The sequence below is a fragment of the Danio rerio genome, chromosome 6 (assembly GCF_052040795.2).
Source record: "Danio rerio strain M-AB ecotype USA chromosome 6, GRCz13ab, whole genome shotgun sequence".
NCBI lineage: Eukaryota > Metazoa > Chordata > Actinopteri > Cypriniformes > Danionidae > Danio > Danio rerio.
In genome coordinates, this window is record NC_141026.1 from 60,146,777 (window position 1) to 60,167,500 (window position 20,724).

The 20,724-nt window shown below is 35.8% G+C and overlaps 2 protein-coding genes and 1 long non-coding RNA gene across 11 annotated transcripts in view; 1 reads left to right on the forward strand and 2 right to left on the reverse strand.

Annotated features, from left to right (window-relative positions):
- The window catches only part of tox2 (TOX high mobility group box family member 2), a 267,858-nt gene extending 252,332 nt beyond the window's left edge, over positions 1-15,526 (reverse strand). For 7 of the 8 annotated variants that reach the window (XM_087255349.1, XM_087255346.1, XM_087255348.1 and 4 more), the window contains exon 1: positions 15,407-15,526. In XM_087255349.1, the coding sequence (XP_087111475.1) occupies positions 15,407-15,508 (102 nt within the window). In that variant the 5' untranslated portion in view covers positions 15,509-15,526. 8 annotated transcript variants of the gene reach the window in all.
- LOC147843705 (uncharacterized) overlaps positions 1-20,724 on the reverse strand; it is a 999,056-nt gene that overhangs the window by 192,938 nt on the left and 785,394 nt on the right. The window lies entirely within an intron of this gene.
- On the forward strand, positions 1,297-10,232 carry LOC147843707 (uncharacterized). Its single transcript, XR_015494394.1, has 4 exons — positions 1,297-2,909; positions 3,530-3,878; positions 3,962-6,991; positions 8,179-10,232. It is a non-coding gene; the product is annotated as an uncharacterized LOC147843707 (long non-coding RNA).

The window sequence follows — 20,724 nt, forward strand, 5'->3', positions numbered from 1 at the left end:
TGAAAAGGTACTGCCCCAGACACAGCTTCTGTACCTTTATTTCTGAGAGTGTAGGGATTGTGCATGTGTTTGGACCAACACAATCTCACAGCAATTCGTAACTTTTTCAGTTACTGGCTAATTCGTACAAATTCGTACGATCTAATTCGTACATTTTAGTATGATTTGCGTATCCCCCAATGACGGTTGGGTTTAGGGGTGGGGTTAGGTGCCACGCCTCCTTTTTAAAATCGTACATTTTCTTACGACTGAACTCGTACGAATTCGTACGAATTAGCCACTAAACTGCCAAAACGTAAAATACTTACGTTTTCTCGTGAGTTCAGGCTGGTTTGGACTGTGGGGGACACCAGAGCACCCGGAGGAAACCCACAACAACAAGGCGAGAACATGCAAACTCCACACAGATATGCCATTATAAGACTGCTGCCCCTAATATTTTTTAAGATGAATCGAATGAACTTGTCTATGCAACTCAATATTTATATCAATCAAACTGACTTAAAAAAATCGAGTTCAACTTTGCATAACTTAAATAAAATGTAGCTGAAACCTTAAAACATTTGTAGTAATTGTTTTTTACAGTGTAGATATCCCTTGTTGCAATTAATTGCGATCATGATTTATCAAAATATAAACATAATTAAAAGACGATTAACAGGTTTAATAACAAAAAACTTTTTAAATTAGTTGATACATTAAGAACATAATTAAATAATGCTTTATTCCATATATCATGCTTAAAGCTTTTTTAATTATTATATTGCAAAAGGATGATAAAGTACAATAGAAAACACCCTGTGATAAATTCTCATTGGTAAGTGACGCTGCGTTCACACCAAACGCAGAACGTGTGTCAAGCGCGAGTGATTTACATGTTAAGTCAATGCAAACGCGCGAATAGACATCCTGCGGCGCGGTACGTGCGAATAGCGCAGCGCGAATTGAGCGTTTGAATCTCTCGAGTTCGAAAATCTAAATTTCAGCGGACATTCGCGCCGCGTTAACCAATCAGAAGCTTGCTCTTGTGGGGGTGTGATTGTGACGTAGAACCTGTTGTTGGTGTACCGGGGGAAATCCTCCAGGTGACACTGACAACAAGTCATCAAACTGGGCTTGGCTCAGTCAGAAGCACCGCTGAAAGTCTCTGTCTTTCAGGTTAAGTTTCTGGAGGAGTTTATGAGCTCATAGAGCTGAATGCACCTCTGAAAGGATGTAGTGGACTCAGACACGGCTCTAAACGTATCGACGCTGTTTTTCAGTCTTCATAAAGCACATAAACACTGTTATTTTCATCATAAAATCCATGTTAGCCGTTTAGCTATGAAGCGAGAGTCACCGGGCAGACAAAAGCACTGCCCATCACGCGAATCCACGTCTGTTCTGAAGTGAATTTGACACGGGAATGAAGCGGATTTGACGCTTGAATGAAACGAGTAAACTCGAATGTTCACGCGGCTATTTACGCGCGAATAGCGGGATATATCCGCGCGTTCCGCGTCTGGTGTGAACACACCATTAAGGCATTCAAATCAACAGTAAGATATAGCCATTTTATAGTTATACAGTCTTTTGTTTACCAGAGAGCAGCTTTTTTCAACACATTTCTAAAGATAATAGCTTTAATAACTCATCTCTAATAACTGAATTATTTAAATATTGGCATATGTCTTTTCATTGTCTGCAATAATTCATATGCATTTACACAGAAAAAGTCTGGCTAACTTTTTTAGTTAAATCAAATTAACTTTCATCAATCAAACTGACAAAATGTGAAGCTAAACTTTGTATAACATAAAAATAATAATAATTTAAAACAAAAAACATGTGTTGACTTGACTTTTTGTCATTACATGTTATTACAGCGCAGAAAAGGCTTGCTTTTATGAGCACGACATGCAGAAATAAAATAAATGGTGCAATTTTGTTCTTGGAAAATCTCTAATTTCCCCTGCATATACGATGGATGCTCCGCTGATGGATTCTGGTTAAAGTATTATTTAAGCTAAAGACAGTTGCACTCATAGATGCACCACTCTGCACTCATTTCCAGTAATTGCTAGGCCTACGAGTTATTTTTAGCTGGTTTAAGCAGAGAAATACAAGCTCAAAGAGTTAGACAGAGAGAGAGACAGACTCTTTGAACAGGCTAAATAATAAGTTAGGGCCTCAGACTGGCTTTAAATGAATCAAGGTTTTCTGCCGTCACACAGCTGGTAATGTGCCACCGCCACCCACTTTCAGGGATCTGATTCTGGAGCGATAAGCTTTTTTTTTTTTTTTGTGGCTGTCGCTTAGTGCCTTTTCTTTTGACGCCTGACACTCGGATGAACAATTGAAATTGAAAGTCAAACTGCTGCAAAAGTCACTGCAAGAAACAATAGTAAAGACTATGGTATTAACCGTATGTGTCATGTGGATGTGCTTTAAGTCCACTTGGGGACCATTGACCTCCAAGGTAGTTTTCCAATACTATGGAAGTCAATGGTGACCATCTGAAGATGATTTAAGTCAAATTGGTCACTACTGACCTCCATGGTAGTTTTACCATTCTATGGAAGTCAATTGTGACCATCTGGATGTGCTTTAAGTCCAATTGGCCACCATTGACTTCCATGGTAGTCTTCCCATACTATGGAAGTCAATGGTAACCATCTGAACATGCTTCAAGGTCAATTGGTCACCATTGACCTCCATGGTAGTTTTCCCATACTAGGAAAGTCAATGGTGACCATCTGAACATGCTTTAAGTCCAACTGGTCACCATTGACCTCGATGGTAGTTTTTCAATACTATGGAAGTCAGTGGTAACCATCTGAATATGTTTAAAACCAATTGGTCACCATTGACCTCCATGGTAGTTTTCCCAAACTATGGAAGTCAATTGTAACCATCTGAAGATGCTTTAAGTCCAATTGGTCACCATTGACTTTCATGGTATAGTTTTCCAATACAATACTATGGAAGTCAATGGTGACCATATGAACATCCTTTAAGTCCAATTGGTGACCATTGACTTTCATGGTAATCTTCCCATACTATGGAAGTCAATTGTGACCATCTGGATGTGCTTTAAGTCCAATTGGTCACCATTGACTTTCATGGTAGTTTTCCAGTACTATGGAAGTCAATGGTAACCATCTGAACATCCTTTAAGTCCAATTTGTGACCATTGACTTTCATGGTATAGTTTTCCAATACTATGGAAGTCAATGGTGACCATCTGAACATCCTTTAAGTCCAATTGGTGACCATTGACCTCCATGGTAGTTTTCTAATACTATGGCGGCCAGTGGTAACCATCTGAATATGTTTAAATCCAATTGGTCACCACTGACCACCATGGTACCCATCTGAACATCCTTTAAGTCCAATTGGCGACCATTGACCTCCATGGTAGTTTTCTAATTCTATGGAAGTCAATAATAACCACCTGAAGGTATTTTCAGTCCAATTGGCCACTATTGACCTCCATGGTATTTTTCCCATAATATAGAAGTCAATTGTGACCATCTGGATGTGCTTTAAGTCCAACTGGTCACCATTGACTTTCATGGTAGTCTTCCCATACTAGGAAAGTCAATGGTGACCATCTGAACATGCTTTAAGTCCAACTGGTCACCATTGACCTCCATGGTAGTTTTCCAATACTATGGAAGTCTGTGGTAACCATCTGAATATGTTTAAATCCAATTGGTCATCACTGACCTCCATGGTAGTTTTCCCAAACTATGGAAGTCAATAGTACCCATCTGGCAATGCTTTAAGTCCAATTGGTCACCATTGACTTTCATGGTAATCTTCCCATACTATGGAAGTCAATTGTGACCACCTGGATGTGCTTTAAGTCCAATTGGTCACCATTGACTTTCATGGTAGTTTTCCAATACTATGGAAGTCAATGGTGACCATCTGAACATCCTTTAAGTCCAATTTGTGACCATTGACTTTCATGGTATAGTTTTCCAATACTATGGAAGTCAATGGTGACCATCTGAACATCCTTTAAGTCCAATTGGTGACCATTGACCTCCATGGTACTTTTCTAATACTATGGCGGCCAGTGGTAACCATCTGAATATGTTTAAATCCAATTGGTCACCACTGACCACCATGGTACCCATCTGAACATCCTTTAAGTCCAATTGGCGACCATTGACCTCCATGGTAGTTTTCTAATTCTATGGAAGTCAATAATAACCACCTGAAGGTATTTTCAGTCCAATTGGCCACTACTGACCTCCATGGTAGTTTTCCCATAATATAGAAGTCAATTGTGACCATCTGGATGTGCTTTAAGTCCAACTGGTCACCATTGACCTCCATGGTAGTTTTCCAATACTATGGAAGTCTGTGGTAACCATCTGAATATGTTTAAATCCAATTTGTCATCACTGACCTCCATGGTAGTTTTCCCAAACTATGGAAGTCAATAGTACCCATCTGGCAATGCTTTAAGTCCAATTGGTCACCAATGACTTTCATGGTAATCTTCCCATACTATGGAAGTCAATTGTGACCACCTGGATGTGCTTTAAGTCCAATTGGTCACCATTGACTTTCATGGTAGTTTTCCAATACTATGGAAGTCAATGGTGACCATCTGAACATCCTTTAAGTCTAATTGGCGACCATTGACCTCCATGGTAGTTTTCTAATACTATGGAAGTCAATGATAACCACCTGAAGGTATTTTAAGTCCAATTGGCCACTACTGACCTCCATGGTAGTTTTCCCATAATATAGAAGTCAATTGTGACCATCTGGATGTGCTTTAAGTCCAATTAATGACTATTTACATCCATAGTAGTTTTACCATTTTATGGAAGTCAATTGTGACCATCTGGATGTGCTTTAAGTCCAATTGGTCACCATTGACTTTCATGGTAGTCTTCCCATACTATGGAAGTCATTGGTGACCATCTGAACATGCTTTAAGTCCGATTGGTCACCATTGACTTCCATTGTAATTGTTTTATACTATGGAAGTCAATGGTGACCATTTGTGTTTCAACATTTTTCAAAATATCTTCTCATCACAGGGTCACATTTTACTTTAAGATGCAATGCTCACTATTAATAAACTATTAACTGACTTTTAACTCAATAAACTCCTAATTTGCTGCTTAATATTAGTTATAAAGATAGATGGGTATAGGTATTGAGATGCAGAATAAGATCATACTTTATAAGTACTAATAAACAGCCAATATCTTAATAATCTACACAGGTAACAATCCAGTAGTTATAGGGGACAATTGCTACTCAAACTGAAGTGTAACAGATTTGGAACAAGTAGAATGTGAGTAAATGATGACACGATTTGGTTACACTTTATTCTAAGGTTCAGTTCTCATTATTAAACCACAAACTATGGATTTCACCACAACAAACTAATAATTTGCTGTGCATTAATCTTTAGTAATGTGGTAGTTAAGGTTAAGTGATTAGGGATGTGATCGTGCAAAACGAGTACTAATAAACAGCAATTGTGCTAGTGACAGACATGCAAAGTTAAAAGTGAGAATCGGTCCATATTCTAGCGTAAAACAGAACTACTTATTTAAGTCAACGTGAAACAGCACACGCTATTGAAATAAAACTTCATTGCTGATATCTATGGTTAAAAAAAAGCTTTAAATTACACTAAAGACTCTTTATAGTGGAAAATGTTTCTTTTTAGACTATAGAAATGCACTTTATAACAAAGTGGACTTTTTTACAAACACTCTTTTATTACTTTTCTTTATTTTCAGGCCACATTTGGGTAAAATATGGATAAACCCGGACCACTGGTTTAAATGTTTCTTTTCAAATTTATCTCAGCATCTGGGTTTGTCCATATTTCACCCAAGCTTGGTTTGAAACAAATGTAAGCATGTAATTTACTTCCATTATCTGTCATATTTCTGCAACAGGATATTTGATGAGAAACAAAAAATGTAGGATGAAACTAAAGAATACAAAACACAAATGCTTTGATTTTGATAGCACACACTGGTGATCCATTCACGATAATGCAGATCTACTACAGATCAATCTCCATTGACACAGTGTAAAATATATTAGTATTACCAACAATCTTATTACTTTTTTATATTCGTGCCACATTTGGATACAAGAGATAAACCTGAACCACTGCTTTATATTTGTCATTTACATTTTTAACTCAACATTTGGGTTCGATCAAATTGGCTTTAAAACATGTTAAAGGATGCAATTTACTTCGTCATAATTTGAAAAGTTGCAAGATGAGACTGACTGCATAAATGCAAAAGCATTGAAAGACAAATGCTTTATTTGCAATAACAAACACTGATGAACCATTCACAATACTCAGTAGCAAGCTTTCATAAATAAAGCAAATAAAACCAATTATAATATCTTAAACTAGTGGTTCTCAAACTGTGGAACGTGTACCACTAGTGGTACGCAGGCTTCCTTCTAGTGGTACGCGGAGGAATTAAATATGTGATGTACATGCTACACACATTTCAAAATTTATCAAAAATGATGTACATAATAAGCCATATATGACATATAGCCTATATTTCTAAGGTAATCTGCCACATTTTTTAACTGTGCAGAGTTGTAGCTGCTTTACTGGGCCTACTACGCTACTGTATTTCAATACTGCTCATTTTGGTGGTACTTGAAGAGACAATTTTTTTCTGAGGTGGTACTTGATGAAAAAAATTTGAGAGCCACTGTCTTAAACCATTCGATCAGTTCCCGATCAATCTCTATTGATATTTTCACCAACACTCCTATTAATTTTTTATTTTTGTGCCACATTTGGATACAATAGGGAAAAACCTGAACCACTGCTTTGTCATTTACATTTTTAACACTCTTTGGGCTTGTCCATATTTTACACAAACTGGGTTTGATACAAGTGTAAGGACGCAAATTACAATCAAAATCTGTCAATATTTCTGAATGCAAAAGCAAAGATGATGAAAAAAAATAAGCTGAGGCTGACTGGATAAATGCGAAAATACTGAAAGACTATAAAGACAAATGCTTTGATTGAAATACACACACTGATGAAGCATTCACGATAATGCAGATACATGCCTTCAGAAAATACACCAAAATAAAACCAATGTCAACATCTTAGACCATTCGATCCATTACAGATCAATCTCTCTTGACCCGCTGTAAAATATATTACTTTTACCAACTCGTATTGCTTATTTATTTTTCAGGCTACATTTGGATCAAGTACGGATAAACCTGAACCACTGCTTTAAACTTGTCATTAATTTTTTTCTTAATTCAATATTTGGGTTTGCTCAAATTTTGCCAATTGGGTTTAAAACAAGTGTAAAGATGCATTTTGATTCCATAAGCTGTCATATTTGATGAGGCTGACTGGATAAATGCAAAAGCATTGAAAGACTATAAAGACAAATGCTTTGATTGCAATAACACACACTGAAGACTTATTCACGATAATGCAGACACAAGCCTTCAGAAAATACACCAAAATAAAACTAATTTGAATATCTTAGACAGATCAATCTCTTGATAGTTTTACCAACACTCTTATTATTTATTTATTTTTATGCCACATTTGGATAAAATACAGATATGATGTCAGCGCAATAGCCCAGTGGTCAGTGCATCGACATATGGTGCAATAGCATGTTAGGGCGTCCCGAGTTTGAATCCCGGCACGAGCACATTTCCCTACCCACCTCTCTCCAACTTCACATCCTGTCTAAATACTGTCCAATCTAAGAAAGGAAAAAAATAAATCTTTAAAAAATAAAGATATAAAAACAAATAAAACCAATTTCATTATCTTAGATCATTTATTCCATTACAAATCAATCTCTTTTGACCCACTATAAAAAGATATCATTAATACCAACACTCTTTATTTTCAGACTACATTTGGATTAAATATGGATAAACTTGAATCACTGCTTTAAATTTGGCATTATATTTTAAACTCAATATTTGGGTTTGTCCATATTTTACATCCACAATCTGTCAATATTTCTGAATGCAAAAGCAAAGATGATAAAAAAAAATAAGCTGAGGCTGACTGGATAAATGCGAAAATACTGAAAGACTATAAAGACAAATGCTTTGATTGCATTAACATACATACACTGATGACCCATTCAAAATAATGCAGACACATGCCTTCAGAAAATACACCAAAATAAGACCAATTTGAATATCTTAGACAGATCAATCTCTTGATAGTTTTACCAACACTCTTATTATTTATTTGTTTTCATGCCACATTTGGATAAAATAAAGATAAGATGTCAGCGCAATAGCCCAGTGGTCAGTGCATCAACATATGGTGCAATAGCACGTTAGGGCTTGAATCCCAGTTTGAATCCCAGCTCAAGGACATTTCCCTACCCTACTCCTCTCTCTCCAACTTCGCTTCCTGTCTAAATACTGTCCAATCTAATAAAGGCAAACAATAAATCTTTAAAAAATAAAGATATAAAAACAAATAAAACTAATTTCATTATCTTAGATCATTTATTCCATTACAAATCAATATCTTTTGACCCACTATAAAAAGTGGGTAACATTGATACAAACACTCTTATAGCTTCTTTATTTTCAGGCTACATTTGGATTAAATATGGATAAACCTGAATCACTGCTTTAAATTTGTCATTAAGTTTTTAACTCAATATTTGGATTTGTCCATATTTTACATCCATAATCTGTCAATATTTCTGAATGCAAAAGCAAAGATGATGAAAGAAATAAGCTGAGGCTGACTGGATAAATGCGAAAATACTGAAAGACTATAAAGACAAATGATTTGATTGAAATACACACACTGATGAAGCATTCACGATAATGCAGACACATGCCTTCAGAAAATAAAAACATTTTCAATATCTTAGACCATTCAATCCATTCGATCCATTGCAGAGTAAAAGATATTATTATTATAACAAAGTGGATATCTGTCATATTTGTTGAGGGAAAAAAATGTAAGACGAGAACGACTGGATGAATGCGAAAGCATTGAAGGACAAATGCTTTGATTTAAGCACACACACACACACACACATAGTCACACACACTGATGAACCATTCAAAAGCCTTCAAAAATACAGCAAAATAAAAGCAATTTCAATATCGTAGAGCATTCGATCAGTTACAGATGAATCTCTCTTGACCCAGTGAATGTGCTTGATGATCTAAGAGTCAGAAGTAGACTTGGTTTGAGTCTGGCTGTGGTCTGCCTATCTCTGTCTGCATTAATACAGTAACGGCGGTGAAGAGGGGGAAGTGGTCCATCTTCTCTTAACCTATCCAGCTTCAATTTTAAACGCAGCCAATGAGCCCGGGGCCATGCACAAGTCATAATGCATTCGACAAATATTCTCTGGGTGAAACATGCATATATGAAGAGATGGCCTTTAGAGGAGGAATTCACAGAGCGTATGCTTAACAAACAATACACCCACTCATGAAAACGAGAGATAGAAAGTCAGTCGACTCAAAGTGAGAATGAGTCACCGCTCAACTGAAACTTTAGCATGAAGACGGCACAGAAACAAATAAAATAAAAACGGGCAAAAGCTTCTTGCACAGAACTCTTGCAGGTTAAATGTCTGATTGTGCACCGTCGGACCAACGGGTGCTTGAGTAAATACTAGCATAGCGGTTATTCGCAGCGCCGGGCGTGTTTGCATTGGAAGTATGGATCTGGCAGGTTTGTTGCAGGGCAAATGATGACATTGGTTAATGTATTATCGATTGCCTGGTTGTTATAGCTGTAAAAGTTGGTTCCCTATTCTGAGGTGCAACCGTCTGCAAACTATGCATGCATGAGGACTGTGGGTTATTTGATGCTTTGGTCACTCATACTATTAATAAACTAAGACATTTAGCTGAATAAACTACTAATTATTAATAGTTATTAATGCGGTTTATGTATTGGGTAGGATTAGTATTAATAAAATAACTAATAACAAGCAGATAATGAGCCGGTATTAATTGATATTTAAACTAAAGTATTAGCAAAATATGTAATCCTTTTTTTTGTTAATGGCATAAGAACAAAACTCAAATTTATGATGAAGTTGTGTGAGTGATTTTTGCATTTTTAGCTCTGAGAAAGAAATAGACGCTTAAAAAGGCTGGACCTAACGGTGGCGTTGGGTCAAATTTGTATAAACCCAACTGCATGTGTTATTTGACATTTTGGTCGCTCTTAACATTGCATAATATTAATAAACTACCGTTTTAGCTCAATAAATTCATCCTTCATTCATTTTCTTGTCGGCTTAGTTCCTTTATCAATCCAGGGTCACCACTGCGGAATGAACTGCCAACTTATCCAGCAAGTTTTTACGCCCTTCCAGCCGCAAACCATCTCTGGGAAACATCCACACACACATTCACACACTACGGACAATTTAGCCTACCCAATTCACCTGTACCGCATGTGTTTGGACTGTGGGGGAAACCGGAGCACCTGGAGGAAACCCACGCGAAGGCAGTGAGAACATGCAAACTCCATACAGAAACGCCAACTGAGCCAAGGTTCGAACCAGGGACCCAGCGACCTTCTTGCTGTGAGGTGACAGCACTACCTACTGCGCCACTGCCTCGCCCGACGCCCGATCAATAAATTACTAATTATTAATAGTTATTAATGTAGTAGTTGGGTTTAGGCATTAGGAGGGATTAGTACTAATATAATAACTAATGATAAGCAACGAGCCAGTATATAATAGTGGGAATATTTTGAAACTAAAGTATCACCAAAAGATGAACTCAATATTTTTTTAATGGCATAAGAACAAAACTCAAATTTATGATAAAGTTGCGAGAGAGATTTTAGTATTTTTTGGCTCTAATAATAAAAGACTCTTAAAGAGGTTGGACCCAACGTTGGGTCAAATATGTATAAACCCAACTGCGTGGGTTATTTGACATTTTGGTTGCTCTTACTCTCACTTGCTCTTAATAATAACTTAATTTTTATCTCAATAAACTATTAATTATTAATAGTTAATAATGTAGTAGCTGGGTTTAGATACTGTGTGGGATTAGTACTGATATAATAACTGATGATAAGCAACGAGCCAGTATATAATAGTGGGAATTTTTTGGCACTAAACTATCTCCAAAAGATGAACTCAATATTTTTTAATGGCATAAGAACAAAACTCAAATTTATGGTAAAGTTGTGAGAGTGATATTTGCATTTTTTTTTTAGCTCTAAAACAGAAATTGACTCTTAAAGAGGTTGGACCCAACATTGGGTTAAATATGTATAAACCCAACTGCATGTGTTAGTTGACATTTTGTTCGCTCTTACCATTACGTAATATTAATAAACTACCATTTAAGCTCAATAAATTACCAATTATTATTAACAGTTATTATTGTGGTAGTTGGGTTTAGGCATTAGTGGGATTAGTACTAATATAATAACTAATAATAAGCAGGTAAAGAGCCAGTATTTCATAGTGGAAATCGATTTAAACTGAAGTATCAGTAAAATATGTACTGAAAATCTTTTTAATGGCATAAGAACAAAACTCAAATTTATAATAAAGTTGGGAGAGAAATTTTAGTATTTTTTGGCTCTAATAATAAAAGACTCTTAAAGAGGTTGGACCCAACGTTGGGTCAAATATGTATAAACCCAACTGCGTGGGTTATTTGACATTTTGGTTGCTCTTACTCTCACTTGCTCTTAATAATAACTTAATTTTTATCTCAATAAACTATTAATTATTAATAGTTAATAATGTAGTAGCTGGGTTTAGATACTGTGTATGATTAGTACTGATATAGTAACTAATGATAAGCAGTGAGCCTGTATTTCATCGTGGGAATTTTTTGGCACTAAACTATCACCAAAAGATGAACTCAATATTTTTTAATGGCATAAGAACAAAACTCAAATTTATGATAAAGTTGTGAGAGTGACATTTGCATTTTTTTTAGCTCTAAAACAGAAATTGACTCTTAAAGAGGTTGGACCCAACATTGGGTTAAATATGTATAAACCCAACTGCATGTGTTAGTTGACATTTTGGTCGCTCTTACCATTACGTAATATTAATAAACTACCATTTAAGCTCAATAAATTACCAATTATTATAAATAGTTATTATTGTGGTAGTTGGGTTTAGGCATTAGTGGGATTAGTACTAATATAATAACTAATAATAAGCAGGTAAAGAGCCAGTATTTCATAGTGGAAATCGATTTAAACTAAAGTATCAGTAAAATATGTACTGAACATTTTTTTTAATGGCATAAGAACAAAACTCAAATTTATAATAAAGTTGTGAGAGAGTGTGAGAGAGTGTGAGTGTGAATGTGTGTGTGGATGTTTCCAAGAGATGGGTTGCGGCTGGAAGGGCATCCGCTGCGAAAAACTTGCTGGATAAGTTGGCGGTTCATTCCGCTGTGGCGACCCCGGACTAATAAAGGGACTAAGCTGACAAGAAGAATAATTTAGGTACATCTAATATGCTAATGGCTAGTTAGCTGAACATAAATACAAATGCACACAGTTAACATGAACTATGTCGCCCCCTTGAGTCCACTGTGCATTGTAATTAAATGACTGGGTTGTTTTAACTCAATGTTGCGTCAAATATGTTTAAACCCAACGGCTGAGTTCAAATAGAGCAAATTAAATCCAACTGAAATATATTAAACCAACATTCGGTATGTCAATATTTGACCCAACTTTGAGTAACTACAGCCGTGCATTTTTAGAGTGCACATTCAAATAACTGAATTGCAATTTTAGCTATAAAAGCATGCTGTTGCAATCAGAATTGTGTCTTTGTTTTGTATTTTATGTAAAAAATAATATAAAAAAAAAAGCATTTATGTTAATCTAATATGCTAATGAATAGCTAGCTGAATATAATGCATGCAATTAAAGTAAGCTCAGTCGCCCCCTTGTGTCCACTGTACATTCTGAATAAAATGCTGGGTTGTTTAACTCAATGTTAGGTCAAATATAGACATAATAAACACAGGGTTATTATAACCCAGCATTTTTTTGAGTATATTTTAGCCACCAGACAAAAGCAAAAGCATATTAATAAAAAAAAGCAGTATTAGCATCTCAACATGGGGGTTATCTTGACACAATTGTAAACATTTTATGTTGTGCATCTTAACTCACTGTATATTATTACATGCAATCCTCTATTTAATCTATAAAAAATGCAAATAGAAGTCATGATATTAGGCTATTTGTTTAATGCAAATCCTAATATAATTTGATTCTTAATTGATGAGACTCAGTCAAACATGTGCACGGTTCCTCCATTCACTATATTTCACATGCAAGCATGAAAAAGCTCACGCGTGTCTCTGGAATGCAGCATGTAGCATATTTGTGCGTATGCAACAGGAAACGATCGTCACTTATCATGGATGGCCTAGTTTTTCAGATCCATTTCCGGTTCATGTGGCACCACTGTAAAAACCACTTTCACACACACACACAAAAAAAAAACTCTCAAACGTTACATATTAATGCGAGACCTCCATACATGACCTTCAATTGGGGCCTCTCAAGAATGCTGGAGAATATTGCATTATTAAAGCTGGGGCACATAAAGAGGGCCATTGTGGTGGGGAGAGCACCCCCCCCCCCCTCTAAAAATTTTGTTTCATAATGTCCACTTGCACAGGATCATTTTTCAACGTATGGAGTTGGCTTGGATTACTCCGCCGGCTGATCTTTTCCATATGCTCAGAGCCACAAGCTTAACTCTGTGACACCCTACTATAAACACCCATCAGCAAATTATGAGTTACTCCCAGTCACAATGGCTGAATTTAAAAGCTTCATCTTGTTTTCTTCATGCGTCTAAAGATAACGTGGGTTATTCAAAACATGCATTCACTCTTAAAAGAAATCAGATCTAGTGTTTATACTGGCTCGCTTAAGTTAAATAGTTTACAGTACCTATTTTAATACATGAAAAGCAAGATTAATATACCAAGTAAATGAATATCAAGTTCAAGGAAAAACAACTATCAAGTTAAACAAAGTCATGACTTATTATTAATATAAGAAGTGGCTGAAAAAATAACACACTTCAATAATTCTCACAGCCGATTGGTTAACATTTAATATAAAGTGTAAACTAATTTTAATACAGTATGTTTTGTCACAAAAAAAACCTCATTATAGATCAAGTGTTAATAGTCACAAGTAAAACATTGAACTCTTATTATGTATTCGCTATTATCGCGATCTGAAATTACCGTGCGGCTAAACCAGCGCGACAACCAATTCCGAATTCGGTGTAAACACACTGTGAATTTGGCATTTAATGTCTAACTTCCATACTAAGACAGCACAAACGATAAAAAAAACTACATGTTATGAAAACTTACAGCGAAGGCAAACACACAAAGCAATCTGACAGCACATCAACTGAACCTGAATTATAGCCTACGCAGTTGCATTATGCACAGAGGCTGACATTAAAATCCACAAAGAAATACGAGCTCAGATTTGAATTATTCTTCCACATAACTGATGCACAGCATAATCCGGAGATAAAATAAGTGTGTAAAGTGTCTATTTTGTTTTAAGTGCAAATCTCATCCTTGTCAGACACTACTTTCAGGCACTATTTCATACATGTTGACCCGTTATAGTTAGGCGCTCATCGGCAAACCACATTTGAGACTACCACAATGCACACATTCTGTTTAAAAGCATTGCTTTGCATTTCTGATCGGCTCAAAATGCGCAAAATACATACAGATCATCCTAGAAATCGGGTTGTAAGATCAAATCCGTAGTTAATAAATACAATTACGCGCCTAAGAACTAATTAATTGTTCGCTACTTCCAACACGTGCGACTACGTCACGGAGGGATGCAATTCCATCAACAAAGCAATTAGGAAACTAATTCGCATCCAGACAGCCGACAGAAGTGCTGCATGTCTCCTATAATTCACGCTGAACAAGAGGGGCTGGACGGGAGCTCTCCATCTTCCCTCGGGAAACGAGTCTTTCGCGGACTTTAGTTCAGACTATCCTCAATCCAATGCTTTGCCATATTTACAGCATCTAGCTTGCTTTTGCTTGCATGCATTTAGGCTAATAATGCGAATGCATGTGCGCAATAAAATCCTTTTTAATCCAAACTAAGTTTGGGACTGTTTTCCACCTTGCGATGATGCACTGTCCGGACAACCCGACAATCGCGCACTAAAAACTGCACGCGAAAATCACCACATGCATTGCAGCCTACACATTTTTAGCACCTCATGGGCGAATTTGCAACAGATGAAACAGTCCTGAAGTGAATGGAGCAGGTTATTTCCCATTTTAGGAAAGAGAAACTGGTGCGTAAAAGAAGATAAAGAAGAAGTAAGAGGAGAAGCCAACGCATGGTGGGGTAAATTACCTTGTTGCAGTGGTAATAGTCCAGAGAGGAGAGGCTGGTGTCGGTGGGTAATGTACAGGAGCCCACGCTTGAAGGAGGTGCAGGGTAAAATCTCACATCCATCGCCCGCTCCGCTAGACTGAAGGCATGGAGAGCTGAACGCGCTTCTGTTCTCTCTCTCTCTCTCTCTCTCTCTCTCTCTATTGTTAACCTAAACAAAAAGCAACAGAACGGCTGAAAGAGAAAGGGGTTGAGCCTCTCTTCATGCTCTTCTCACATCCGTTCACGGGATTTCTTCTTCTCCAAACACTCGTAGTGATGCTCGCTGGACATATTTTTTATTTGTTTGTTTTGTTTATTATTATCATGCGCGGATTATGGGATTTGTTTTGATTATTAACATGCGCAGATTGTGTTTAAATGCGTTTGAGCACTGAATAAAGGGGAAAATGCTTTCAATTTGTTTATATGTTAAGTGAAAAAGATGAATATGGTAAAATCAATTTGGTGTGTTTGGTTGCTGTCGGGTTGCGCTTTAAGTAGCCGTTAATGAATTTCGTTTTAATATAAATATGTAAATTACGCGTGTAAACAACACTGTATACGTGTAAACAATGCAGTGGTCGAAATGGGAACACGTAGGGTCAAATCGCATTTTTTCTGCAACTGACCTAAATAACTATATAACTTTGAGAAAATAAGAGAAATGCGCTTTATGAGTATGTGTGTGTGTGGTTCAGCGACACACACTCCTCCATGTGAAATGTCAGGCGACCTCTGCCGATGGGAGCGGGAAGGAAAAGATGGATGAGAAATTGTGTTGAGACGGGACATCACATCAGCTGAACTGAGAACTGCTTCACAAATGAACTATTAGGACAATTAAAGAGTAAAGGTCTCTTTAAAAAAAGTTAAAAAAAAGGTCTACTGAAGGCGATAGATAGATAGATAGATAGATAGATAGATAGATAGATAGATAGATAGATAGATAGATAGATAGATAGATAGATAGATAGATAGATAGATAGATAGATAGATAGATAGATAGATAGATAGATAGATAGATAGATAGATAGATAGATAGATAGATAGATAGATAGATAGATAGATAGATACTCTGTTAAAATAGTTGGGTTAAAAATACCTCAACATATAACCCAACTATAGGTTTTTATAGCACCTTCCCAACTATGGGTTATCTTAACCCAATACATTGGGTTGTTTTGATTAAATGTTTTTTTTTTTTTTTTCTATTCAGGTATTGCTAATGCTACTATTACTAGTACAACTATTAATTTTATATTTATGGCTGTGTAAAAAATAAAATAACATGCAGTTTTCAAAAATATTGAAAATGCTTTATTTTCACTACATTATAAGTTCCAGACACATTTTTTATCCATTTAATATAGATTGCCCATGAATCACGCGTTTGTATCATCAATAATTAAAAGTGCAGGTAAAACAGATAGAAAAAGCATGACACGAAAAGGCAATTTGATAAAAAAACAACATTAATGTGTTTGAGTATAAACGTTATATTACAAAAACAACATTACGCACATATTTTAATTCCGCTGTTCTCTATCAGTTAAATCAGTTGACTGTTGAAATTAAAACTTTTTAACCCAACTGTTTGAGTCTAAAAAAAACAAAAAACATAATAAAGGTTAAAAATAACCCAACAAAGCACCAAATATTTAACCCAACTGGCTGAGTTATTAATAAATAACCCCATAAAGGTTAAAATAACCCAACAAAGCACCAAATTTTTTTTAACACAATCATTGGGTAAATAAATAACTCAACGTTTTTTAGAGTGTGGATGGATGGATGGATGGATGGTTGGATGGTTGGATGGATGGATGGATGGATGGATGGATGGATGGATGGATGGATGGATGGATGGATGGATGGATGGATGGATGGATGGATGGATAGATAGATAGATAGATAGATAGATAGATAGATAGATAGATAGATAGATAGATAGATAGATAGATAATGTGTGCGTAATGTTTTTGCGTTCTAAAGTTTATTTAAGCTATAACGCAATGATATTGTTATTTTTTTTTAGCAAATGACCTCTCCATGTAGTGTTTTTTTTTAATTTGTTTCTCTTTTTTTAGAAGCGTTTGGATGTGGTTAAAGTTTATTGTACGTTGTGAACACTGAGTGAAGCCTGCTGCAGCTGCTGGACCCCTCTACAGCACACAGAGCTCCATATTCTGCTTCATCAACATGAGATTTTCTGCTTGCAGTTTATAACGGTCTGCACTTTGTTCTGCTTCTTCATTGTTTGTGATCCTTGATTTATTTTAACAAAAGTGTCTGGAACTTAAATGTAATTGAAATAAAGCATTTTCAATATTTAAATAAATAAAGGTTATTTATTTACTCAGTTATATTTATAAAGTTATTAATAGTACTAGTAGCAATAGTCATAGCAGTATGAAAAACAAATAATATTTAATTAAAATAACCCAATGCATTAGATTAAATGATCTAACCCAATGCTAACCCAAAGTTGGGTTATATGTTGGGGTATTTTTAACTCAACTATTTTAACTGAGTATGGGAAAGGAATCATCGATTATTTATATTTGCATAAATTTCATCACTTCATTTTTGCATGAAAGCTTACTCTAGTGCTTTATGCTGAAGCTGTAGTTAAACCTTATATATGTAAATACAGGGATAATGTCATATTTAAAAACATACAGTACATTTCAGACACTCTAAAATGCTAAGTTTCTGTATATAACTCTTCATTGGGTCTAATAAACAAATCCACAGTGTTGGGTTATTATAATTATTATTTTATCATTAAATTTAAATTGCATTTATTTGAATTAACTGTTGGGTTTGTCCATATTTGACCTACATTAAGTTAAAACATTCCAGCGTTTTTAAAATATATGACATTTACTGTATGTTTTTAAATGTGTATTTACATATATGGTAAAGTTTAACTATGCAGTTAAGCTTCACAAATCAACAGCAGACAAGTTAAATTGCTTGATTAAAAGCAGATGATGTTGTTTCCTCAAAACAGTTGCAAAATAATCAGAATAAAGAGAAAGAAACCATAAAATCGCCAGTCTAAAGATCTACGTACATGCATTACAGCACAGATGATTCATTTTATGAGCTCACAATAAACAAAACAATATGAACAAGGCTAAATCTATCTATCTATCTATCTATCTATCTATCTATCTATCTATCTATCTATCTATCTATCTATCTATCTATCTATCTATCTATCTATCTATCTATCTATCTATCTATCTATCTATCTGTCTATCTGTCTGTCTGAATTTGTGCTTAAAATAAATTGATCTGATTTTAAAGCTGTGCATTTGTGTCCACCTAAATAAGAACAATGACCTTTATTTAACCATGCAAGTCAATCAAATCAGCAAGGACGCAATAACAATTGACACAAATTCTCATAATAAGATAAAGAACAAGAGAAAAACTAAGAACAAGCACAATACATCTTACAACAGAAGACAATACATATAACAGACAGAGAATTAAACAGAATTAAAGATGCTCAGCCTTTCATAACAGAGATGAATATTGTGTTTTTCAATGCTTAGCCTAAATTAATATATTTTTTATCCCTTTCTTAGTGAATATAACAGTTTTTGGTGAATTTAAATATTCATTCACTTATTTATTTTCCTTCAGCTTAGTCCTTTATTTATTAGGGGTCGCCACAGCGGAATGAACCACCAACAATTCCAGCCTTTGTTTTCAGCTGATGCGCTTCCAGCTTCCACCCAGTACTGGAAAACAGTCACATACACACTTATTCTCTCTCACTCACTCACTCACACACACACACACACACACACACACACACACACACACACACTACAGCCAATTTAGTTCATCAATTCTATAGCGCATTTGTGTGGACTGTGAAGGAAACCAGAGCACTCAGAGGAAACCCCCGCCAACATGGGGAGAACATGCAAACTCCACACAGAAACGCCAACTGATCCAGCAGGGGCTCGAACCCAGCAACCTTTTTGCTGTGAGGCCACAGTACTAACCACTGAGCCACCATGCCACCCATCATGCAGAATATTTATTCATTCATTTTCTTTTCGGCTTATTAAAATAAGCTCTTCATAAATCCCCCTTTTAAAATATAAGACTGTTAAGAGATGGTGGTAATTTCACTGGCCATGCAATGGATGAAAACACAATGGAGAGATATGCTGTAGTACTTTATTCCAACTCATTTTCTGCATTAAATTATTTTTACATAGATTTTGTTTTTGTTTTTTCAGATCATCAAGTATAGGTTGGCATAGATTGTTTTCTTAATCTAGATTAATCTCACTGTAATCTTGGAATTAATCTAGATTAAAATGGCTCATTTGAATTCTGCTGAAGGCATTCAGAACATGTGCACTACCCAAATAATAAGTCTTTGAGAACAGGTTTCTCAAGCCAGGTGGCGCATTAGACCAGGGGCACATCTCCTGTTTCCAAAAACGCAACACAAACTCCTTGAGAAACTGTTCTACTATGATAATTAGTGATGAAAATAAATGATGTTCAATAAGATGTGCTTGTGTTTACTCACTGTTCATTCGGTTAAGCATGAATGTTGAACTGTTGGCCTACGTAAGCTCCAAACAGCCATTTTTGATTACTTTAATCCGACTAAAGTCATCAATGAGCTAAACAGAAATGGAGTTAAGGCATATGGAGTATGCAGATATTAGTGGGCGTATTGAAGTAAACACCGCAATCAAACTATTACCGTCATGTAGAACTTTTCACAATATTTTCTGACAAGATCCACACACACGGCTGTCAGTATCACAAAATGCGGAAGTTTTTTTTTCGTTCCATTTGGCGCTTGTTATTATATTCCATAACACCCTCACCAGTCCTTACTCTCTATTTGCGTCTAATAGCCCAGTTTGTCACGGGAGCATGAATGAAGTGTTCATGAGTTAAAGTGAACGTGTCGAACTGCAGTTAGGGTCATCCAAAGTGACAGAAAACTCTTACAAGAAAGCACTTCACGTTAACACCTTCATAATATTATTGTCTACTAAAGCAAATAACTAGATTACAGATGTCCATGTAAGCGTAGTCAGTCGTGTCTTCGAAGTCAGTGAAAGATCCAGAAGGGCGTCCTGCTGGTTTGATTCAGAAGGGCACTAGTTTTGTCAATCTTGTTTTGTTTGTGTTTTCTTAATCTAGATTAATCTCACTGTAATCTTGGAATTAATCTAGATTAAAATGGCTCATTTAAATTCTGCTGAAGGCATTCAGAATATGTGTGCTACCCAAATAATAAGCCTTTGAGA